Source organism: Talpa europaea (assembly GCF_964194135.1).
Source record: "Talpa europaea genome assembly, chromosome: 11".
Taxonomy (NCBI): Eukaryota; Metazoa; Chordata; class Mammalia; order Eulipotyphla; family Talpidae; genus Talpa; species Talpa europaea.
In genome coordinates, this window is record NC_140078.1 from 96,544,770 (window position 1) to 96,554,507 (window position 9,738).

At 59.7% G+C, this 9,738-nt stretch overlaps 1 protein-coding gene across 1 annotated transcript; it reads left to right on the forward strand.

The window, feature by feature from the left end:
* Nucleotides 1–1,320: 1,320 nt before the first annotated feature.
* On the forward strand, nucleotides 1,321–2,412 carry H1-10 (H1.10 linker histone). Its single transcript, XM_084247302.1, has one exon. The coding sequence runs from the start codon at nucleotides 1,439–1,441 to the stop codon at nucleotides 2,072–2,074; it is 636 nt and encodes a 211-aa protein (XP_084103428.1). The 5' UTR covers nucleotides 1,321–1,438; the 3' UTR covers nucleotides 2,075–2,412.
* The last annotated feature ends 7,326 nt before the right edge of the window (nucleotides 2,413–9,738 follow it).

Below are 9,738 nucleotides of genomic sequence, written 5' to 3' on the forward strand. Positions count from 1 at the left end.
AGAATAACTTCCAGCCCAGGTGCAATGAACACTCCAATGCAGGCATCATCAACAAGTTTGCTTACTCGCAGCTCCTTCCCTTCCAAAATTCATGGCCGGGGCTTCCGCACTCTTATCTACAAGGTCGGGCAGCCGGCCAAGCTGGCCTCTCCCTCCAAGGCCACCCCGAATGCCTGCATCTTGCCCCCCTTGCCTTGCCCCCCATGCCTGGGGCCTTCGCCTGCTGAAAAACGACGTTATCAATGTAGCAGAGAGGGACGCGGTTGTGTATAGAAGGAACCCTTGGTCTTTAAACGGGTGCTCAGACCTTACGGGACCATCCGGGCCCGGGCCCTCACCTGAGTAACAAAGCTCCGCCCGACCGCCCCATTCCCGGAGCGCCGCTCGTTCTCCCTCTGCCTGGGGAAAAGGCCAGAATTTAGTTCTACAACAGCAGCATCAGCGCCGGGGGGGTGGGGGAGTGTCCCCAGAGAGGCCCCTGCAGGCGTCCCCCGCCGCCTCCCGCGCGGTGCCCCGGCCCCCGAGACGCGCCAGACCCCGGATGCGGGGCCGCGGGCGCCCCCATCCCCCCGGCGCGGAAGCCCCCGCGGGCTCCTGCTCGCCGCACAGCGCCCCGGCCGGCCGCGGGAGGGCGTGCCCTGTGTTAGTTCGAACAAATTAAAACTCGCCCCGCGGGCGGGCCTGGCGTCCCCCGGCCGCGGGCCGGGCGCGGGTGCCCGCGGCGCACTCTCGGCTGCCGGCCTCGGAGCTCCGGGCCGTGGGGTTCCCCCCAGAACCAGAGCTATTCGCCCCCAAACGGGGTGCCCCCTCCGCTCGCGCTCCCGTAGGCTAGGGTGCGCCCCTCCGTTCCCCTCTGCCGAGCGCTTTCGGGGCGCGGGCCCCCCCTGCGCCGCGCCGCGGGCTCGCGCTCCGCCCGGGGCGTCGGGCCGCGGGCGCGGGGGCCGCGGGGAGGCGCGGCCGGGCCGCCAGGGCCCGGGGAAGGGGCTCCAAGAAGCACAAGTCGGCGCTGGCTCCGGACCAGGCTGTTGTTGTTCTCAACGTGGTCCGCCGCGGAGCCATAAAAGCCGCGCGGGGCGCCCTCCCCGCCAGAGCGCAGCGCGCGCGCCCACGAGCCGGAGCCGGCGCGGAGCGGAGCGGGAGCAGCGGCCCAGCCCGTCCACCCGCCCACCCCCGCAGCAGCGGCGCCCGCCGGCCGCTCCGCGCTCGGCCCTCCCGCCCGGCCCCGCCGCGCGGCCAGGCCCGGCCCGGGACTCTCGCTCCAGCCGGCCCGGCCCCCGCCCCAGCCCTGCCGCCCGGCCCCAGGCCCGGCCGCGGCCGCTCCCGCCTGGAGCCGCCGCGCGCCCCCAGCCCCCCGGCGGCCCCGCGGCCCCTCGCCTTCCTCTTCCCGGCGCGGCCCCCGGGCTTCCGCGCCCCGCCCGCCGCCAACCCGCTCGCCACCATGTCCGTGGAGCTCGAGGAGGCCCTGCCGCCCACCACCGCCGAGGGGGCGGCCCGGAGGGCGGCCAAGGCGGGCGGCGCGGCGGCGCCGGCCCCGGCCAAGAAGCGCAAGAGCAGCAAGAAGAAGAACCAGCCGGGCAAGTACAGCCAGCTGGTGGTGGAGACCATCCGCCGGCTGGGCGAGCGCGGCGGCTCGTCGCTCGCGCGCATCTACGCGGAGGCCAAGAAGGTGGCGTGGTTCGACCAGCAGAACGGCCGCACCTACCTCAAGTACTCCATCAAGGCGCTGGTGCAGAACGACACGCTGCTGCAGGTGAAGGGCACCGGCGCCAACGGCTCCTTCAAGCTCAACCGCAAGAAGCTGGAGGGCGGCGAGCGGCGCGGGGCCTCGACGGCCGCCCCCGCGCCCGCGCCCGCCGCGCACAAGGCCAAGAAGGCGGCCCCGGGCGCGGCCGCGCCCCGGCGCGCGGACAAGAAGCCGCCCAGGGGCCCGCAGCCCGAGGCGCGCCCGCACAAGAAGGGCGCCGCGCCCGCGCGGGACAAAGGCGGCCGGGCCAAGAAGGCGGCGGCGGGGGGCAAGAAGGTGAAGAAGGCGGCCAAGCCGAGCGTCCCCAAAGTGCCCAAGGGCCGCAAGTGAGCGCGCGCCCGCCCGGCCCCCCCACGCCGCCCGCCCGCCCGCCCGCCGGCCCCGCCCGGGGCCTCCCCGACCCCGTAGCGTTTTTGTTGTTGTTTGCTTTAGATTTTTGAAACGGCCCCGGCGACGCCCCTATTGGCTCTCGCCCCTGGCAACGGCTGTCGCCATGGTTACCGCCCCCCGGGCGCCAATGGCCGCGGCCTCGCCCGCCCGCGCGGGACGCGCCCCCGGCTCCCCGCCCCCACCCCCCACTCCGGGGAGCGGCCGCCCGGGGCGCGGGCTGCGCGGCGCTCGCGGCGTCCCGCCGGCCTTTGGGGGCACAATAAATTGTTTGAACCTTGGAGCCGCTCTCGTTTTCTTCCCGGCGGGACTGGTGGGCGCGGTCGTCGTGCCACTGGGGCGGGGCGGCGGGAGGGGCCCCGGGGGGCGCGCGCCTCGGCGTTGGGGGGGAGGGGCCGGGGCCTGGGGTTCTCTGCAGGGCTGCGAACCCCGGGGGAGGGGGTGGCCTCTTGCGGGACCCGGCTTCTGAGGGGGGGGATGCGGGGGAGTGGGCTTGTCGGGTCTGGGCATGGCCCCCAGCGCGGGCAAAGAGCAGGGGCGGGGGCTTTTCGTCTTGACCGGCCAGGGCCCCCTTAGTTCCTTGTAGAGGTGACTCCGACTCCGAGGAGAATGATGTGGCAAGAAGAGCGGAGACCCGGGGTTTAGAAGCCCACAACCCGGTGTGGCCTGCCCCGATGTGTTGGTTAGTAGGGGGCGCAGATGGGGGGGGGTGTTACTGGGGCAAAACGGAGAAGCCCCTCAGTCCTGGGGCACATTGTCCAGTTTATCAAATTGATTTTTGGTTGGGCAGATGTCCACAGAAGTTCCTATGAAAGGGCAATTCTGCAAAACCGAGCACCCTGGGGCAGTGGGAGCCGAGGAATGCTCTAGAACAGTGGGTATGTACATCTGCTAGACTGGGCAAGCCTGGGCTGGGGTCTGGGGTTAGATGAAAAATACAAGGAATCTCTTGATCCCTGTGTGTGGAACTACTGGGCAGAGGTGGGTGGACAGTGCTGCTGGAGAAGAGGCCCTGGTTGGCAGGGCTCGCTGACACGAGCATGGCAACCACTACCCCCAACACTCCGGGTGAGGTTACCAGCCTTGTAGACCCTTTCACACTGGGTGAGTGGTCCCTCACGTCACCTGATACCCTGCTGGAGGCTCCCCCTGCCACTCCTGCCTAAGGTACCTGCAGGGCCAGATGCCAGTGTTTAACCTGCACTGTCTTGTGCTGGTGCAATAGGCCAGGCATCCCCCGTCCAAATTTCCCAGCAGGTGGGGGAGACAAACCCATTCCTCAGCACAGGAGTGCCCTGTAGGCTGGAATTCAGAGAGCTGTTGGAGAGCAAGATGGGGCCCTGACCTGAGTGATGGCACCGATCTGAGGGCAAAGGAGCAAATTCAGTGGCTCTTTGGGGTCTGGGGAACTAGGCATCCAGGAGGCAGACAGGTGGCCTAGGCTAGGGATCGCACCATGTGGTGGGCCAGGGCTGATAGCCCGTGTCCCGGCACTCGCTGATCATTAACGACTTCATCTACTTAGGCAGTTTTGATTGGGGGGCTTTGTACCCAATGCTCTCATGCAGCCTAGGCCCTGTCGCACTACCAGCAGGGCCAGCCTACAGTCCACCAGCAGTTAGCAGTTTTGAGAGTCCCTAGTCTATCCAGGATTTGGGGTGGGTGGGTCCTCCTGACCCCCTAAATGTGACCCCCCCATATTTCATCCTCCTTCCCTAAACAAGAAGGCTGAGCCCAGATGCGACCTGGCTTCAGCCCAGCTGCCTAAATGGGAAGCCGAGGCTGGGGCCTGGGGCCTGACTTTCTAACGTGCTCCCAGGAGGCTCTGAAGTTGAGAGAGGGCAGGGAAGGGGTGCTATCTGGTGACTGGGCACTGGGCAAATGGACATTGCTCCTTCCTACTCCGCTCTCCACATGGACGCTCAACTCTTTGCCTGAGCCCTCCCTAAGCAAGGACCCCCCAGTCACCGTTTTTAAAGGACATCCCTTGAGTTCCAGGGCTGCGAAGTGCCCTCCCGATCATCCGTATCCCACCCAAATGTGCCCTTTGCTGCTCATATAACCTGGCTCTCCCAGCAGCCTCCTGTGCTGATCCTACTGCCCCCACCACCACAACCATCTCCTGTCACCCCTTGAAGACTTGGATCCTGTCTTTGTGCTATGGCCTGCCTCCTCCAGAAGCATGGGGTTCCCCAGTGGACCAGCTCCCAGAGTGCAGCCTCCCACTCTTGTGTTAATATTAAGAGCACTTTAGTCTCCATCCAGGAAGCCAAACCTCCCCACATCCCACTCTCATGCCATGTGGTTCGGGGGTGGGGGGGGTCTAACCCCTTCAGTCCCAGGGTGGGGTCTGTTAGTTGTTCACTTGGCCACAATGATTGGGTCAGAAATGGTTTCTTGACCCTCAAAGGTTTTAATGAGAGTTAATCCTGGGACTTTTGCCTGAAACTACCGAGAAAAGGCACCCTCTCCCTGGCATCACTAGATACTGAGACACCAGGGCCACCTTTGTCATCAAATAGGGAGGAAAAGAAGCTGAAAAAGAAGCCAAGACAAAGTTGGAACCAAGGCCTGGAGAGCCAGAGGCCTGAGAACAATGATGGCGCTCCTGGATCCGGCCATGCCTGGAGCTAGAGAGACCAGACTGTCCTGTGAATTGATGAATCACATTTCATCAGTTTGAGTTGGGTTTCTGTCATTTGCAATCTGGTCTCTCACTCCTCTGACATACTTTACCCTCCCATGCTCACATCCTGGGTCTCGCCAGCCCTTCAAATTGCTCTTTCTTGGAAATCCTTCTTCAGTATCCCACTACCCAGAGGCCCTTCTCTCTCCCCAGCTTTCTTACTCAGACCCTTCGGCTGAGCAGCTCCTCTGGGGTGGGTCCCAAATCCCTGATGCAGTCCCCTGAGCTGAAGAATGGATGGCTTAACCAAAACATGTGAATACTTGACGTGTGCTACGCACTCTGAGGGCTGCTTGGGCCGCCTCAGGTTCGAGACCGCTCTAGCTTGTCACCTGGCTGGTGCTGGTGCTGAGATGGGGAAGAGGTCTTGCAGCCAACACGTGGCCAAAACAGAAGCCCACCCATCTTCTGCTCTGGCACCCCACTCAGCCTCTGCACTAGCCTGGGGAGTCCAAGATCCACCATTTTCTCCCTGTGTCTTGTAATTGGCATTGAGGATCCATAATTCCAGGTGAACTGCAATGCCCAGGAGGAAAGCTTGTAGGCTTGGTCCGGGCTGGGGCTCTTGTCTGCACCCATTGATCAGGAGGGGCTTTAGGTGGGCCAGGCCCACAGAGGCTGAGGTCAAGGTTCTGGGCCTGATTCCATCATGGTCTTTTGGTCTGGGACAAGATTATTCTCCCCACGCCTCAGTTTCCTCATCTTTAAGTAGAGCCAAGAAAGCGTTTTCCCTCATGTAACTAACTGCTAACTAGGCAGGGTCCCTTACACCCCCAGGTCATGGAACCTGCCTCCTGGTGAGCCTCCTCCTAGCTCCCTAGCTCCCACTTCTCCCTGGCTCCAGCATAGTCCTGCAGACACTGCAGAGGGCCCCTTGCTACCTCCCGCCGGGCCCCAAACTGAACCTGTTCCTTGGCTATGGCAGGGCTTATCCTGAGCACAGGGCCTGCTGGGAAGGTCTGCACACTCATTACCAGGGGCACTGACTGCTCTTTCTCCCAGCCATCCGACCTTGGGGGATGTGGCCCAGGGCCACAGGCTGTCCTGGCTGCTCCAAGGAGGTAGCTGAGAGGACCTAGTTCTTTCCACAGCAGCTGAGATGGGAGCCACTGGCACTTGCAAAATGGGGGCAGATACTTGCAGAAGTATCAGAACGGACTGAGATCTTGTGTGTCAAGCACCGTGTGAAGAAAACAATGTCCGTGAGGGGATGCGGGGGTGAAAGAATTCAGTGTCTGTGCTGGCAGGAAGTTTGAAGCACTTTTTATACTCTCAACTTGTGGGCTTTCTACCTTTAGGACACATGTCTGTGCGGGCTGTTATCCTCTCGAATGGCAGGCCGAGATCAGACCCTGCATTCCTTTAGATTTTACATTAGCCTTTTTTTTTTTTTTTGTGGGACCCTCGCTGGCGGCCAGGGAACGATGGCGCTGCAGATGCTGCAGGCAGCCTCACAGCCCAGCGCTCAACCGCTGCGCCACCAGGGGAGGCCCTTTAAAGGCCACAGATGGGCCTTAAAGCCCTGGCTCAGTAACAATCATTTGGATTCCTTTATCTGCCCAAGTTCTCAGGGGCCAAGGCAACTTCTGCAAATCCCCTTGTCTGTTTAAGACTTCCAATCCTGGTCTGCAAGGCAAGAAAGACTGAGTTTTTAACCCTTTGACCTGCAACATCAAAGGCCTAGCGCACATTCCTTCGCTGAGGACACACTGGCTGAGCAGAGCCAGGGCTGTCGCTGTCAGACCAGCTCCCTGTTCCCATCTGTGTGCAAGAGGCACATGGAAACACCTGTGGCTTCCTGAGAGGAGCACTCCAGACTGGAGCAGCACTAACACAGGCCACTGGGTATATAAAAAGCTCCCAAGGCAGGGCATGGTGAAAACAAGGAGACTGATGTGGTGGGAGGCCAGAATAGTGAGCAGGAACCAGCCCTCATGTGTCCGTGTCAGAGTTGAGGGAGAGGCAGAGTCAGAAGAGAGGGCAACGCATATCCACCCCTGTGTATTGGGTGGTGACAGGGAACTGGCCTGCACACTTGTGGGGCTGATGAAGCCATTTCTATAAGGCTGGAACCCCATCAGCACAAGCTGGACTGCAGGGCAGACTGAAAACCGAGTCTGTTCTTGTTGCCTCTGACCTCAGGGATGAAGACATCCTGCAGTCACTGAGACTATGTGCACGTCTGACCCAGGAACTGAGAAATGGATGCAGCGACTGTAGTCTCTGGGGACCCAGGTGCTGCTTCACCCCAGGAGGTAGAGCAGCAAATCATCAACCAGATGGTCACTTCTTTCCAAATGTGACAAGAATCTGCCTCAGCAGAAACACACAAGGTAATGCGGGAAATGTAGATCAGCCTAGCCAAGTTGACACAGCAAAGCCACCCCAGGTTCCCATAATTACGGGTATGTGGGGGATGAGGGTGAGGAGGGGCTCATACCCGAGTGGGACAGGCGCCGGGTCAGACTGGGCTGACCAATGGGCCACAGCCCTTGTGCAGCCGGAAGGGCCCACTCTGCCGACTGTGGGCTCAGCATGGCCAGAGCGCCTGCTTGTTCAGCTCCTGTCAGAAGCATTTCCTAAAAGTGTTTTTGTGGCTCCTTCCTGAGGGAAGTGGGTTGGGCCATGCCAGGTGCCCTTGGAGCCTGCCTCAGCCTGGCCGTACTCCCACTTGGGGCTATATCGTCAGAGGCACCTACTGAGAATTTTTTATACGGATACTACAAACTTTTTATGAAACATGTCACTTCCAAAAGGTGGGCTTTAAAAAAGAAATATTCCTCTACACACCTACTCCAGAGAGCTGCTATAAAAACCAAACAGCAGAAGAAGGAATGGAACTTGTTGGTGAGGACGAGGAATGGAAACGCTCGTGCACTGCTAGTGGGAATCTAAGAAGGGGCAGCTGCTGTGAAAAATATGAAGTTCCTTAAAAAAGAAAACATAGAATTATCCTGTGATGCGGCCAGCTGGGTATATGCCCCAGAGAACTGAAGGTCAGGACAGGAACACTCATGTTCACAGCAGCACTATTCACGACAGCCAGAAGGTGGAAGACACCTGTGTCCATCACCACATGAATGGATAAACAAAACGTGGGGTGGGCCCGGCAGTGCATCCTCATTCTGCCTTAAAACAGAAGGAATTCTAACTTTCACTACAGTGTGGCTGAACCTTGAAAATACCGCGCCAGGTGAAATGAGCTAGTCACAAAAAGATAAGTACTGTATGATTCCACTTATATGAAATATCTAGAATAGTCAAATTCACAGACCAAAAGTAGAATGGTGGTGGCCAGGGGCTAGTGGGGGGGCAGACTGGACAGTTGTTGAGGGAGGGGGAAATTCAGTTTTGCAAGATGAAAATGTTCTGGAGTTTGGATGCACAAGTAGGTGGAGATGCATAACCTACTGAGCCATGCACTTCAAAATGGTTAAGATGGTGGTTTTGATGTGCATTTACTATGGTTAAAAATAAATACCGGGCCTCCCTGGTGGTACAAGGGGTTAGGCACAGCACTGTGAAGCTATATGTAGCCTCTGCAGCATGAATTCAATCCAGGGCCGGCCAGGGAGCTACCCACATGGCACAGCAGACCTCTCCTGTCGCACCCGCTGCTCCCCTCAGCAGTGTATTTCAGTCAATCTACCTGTCCGGTTCCCCACTCCTCTCACCCCCTACACCTCTGGCCTGTACCCCAGTTCTTGTATGCATAAACAAAAAAAATCTTTAAAATAAATAAATACCATTTGGGTCAAATAAAATCATATGTGAGCTCAATGTGACCTGCGGTTGCCTTTGATCTCATATGGGGCCTTGTATGCTGGTGTCCTGAAGGAAACGGAACCAAAGGAAGCCATAAACTGGAGAAAGTCCCTGACTGTGTCTGCACCATGGCAGCCACCTCTCTACCTGGGACTTCACGGATCTCCTTGCCCCGTACACCCAGCAGACATGTCCTCCCAGGAGGCCCCACCTCCTCTTAGCTCTCCCAGCTCCTAGCTTCTGGCTGCCTCTGCAGGTGACTAGAAGTGTGCAACTGGGGCCCTTGCCAGCCTGGCTGCCCTTGAAAATGTTTTATATTGTTCAGCTTGACTGAACTCCTTTCACTGATACCCCCAATTCCTCTAAACTGTCCTCTGCCTTCTGCTGCCCACTGGTGGTGTTGCCTGCAGCCTCTTCTCCCAGGAGTCCCCGCAACACCAGGGGAGGGGGGATATGCCCGCCCATCTCCACAAGAGGAACACCAGCCCAGAGGTCAGTTCTGGGTCTCTGACAAGCAGCATCTGGCCCTCTGGCTCCTGGGAGTTCAGCTGTGAGTATCCCTTCTCTGGATTCAGAACTGGGCAAACCAAGTCTCCCAGAGAGGACAAAGGACCTGTTCAAAGGTTTGCATGGACTGGGGACATCCAAACAGCCTGAGTCAAAGCTTCTTTCCCCAGGGAATGCGTTTCTACCTTTCCCGTCACCTGCTGCTCACTCTGGTAGAGAAGCAGGAGAGAGGGTGTGCAGGCCCAAGTGGGACCTAGGAGTCAAGGCCAACTCTTGCTCTCTCTCTTTTCCATGACCACACACCAAGCCTCTCTCTAATCAGTCCAGACAAAACTAGAGCCACAGTGCAGAGTGACTGGGTAGGCAGCTGCTGTGGGCCAACGCTACCGCCTCAACCGACAGGGAGGGAGCTGACAGAGGAACACAGAGGTGGCCCGGAGGAGCTACTGCAGGATCCATGCTGGGACCCCTGGCTCTGCAACCCCCACCCCACCCCCAGCTGTGGGGAGTGCTTTAGCAGTCACAGCACCCATCTTCCCTGACTGGTGGAAATTGCATCCCTCATTTGCATAGGGCCAAGGCCAGGCCCCCAACTGGGCTGGCAGCTTCTGCACCAGGCCCAGAATGGGCCCAAGGGGCCATGGGCTGC

What these genes read in the sequence shown, in the direction of transcription:
- H1-10 (XM_084247302.1), top strand. Translation starts at nt 1,439, where the DNA reads ATGTCCGTGGAGCTCGAGGAGGCCCTGCCGCCCACCACCGCCGAGGGG.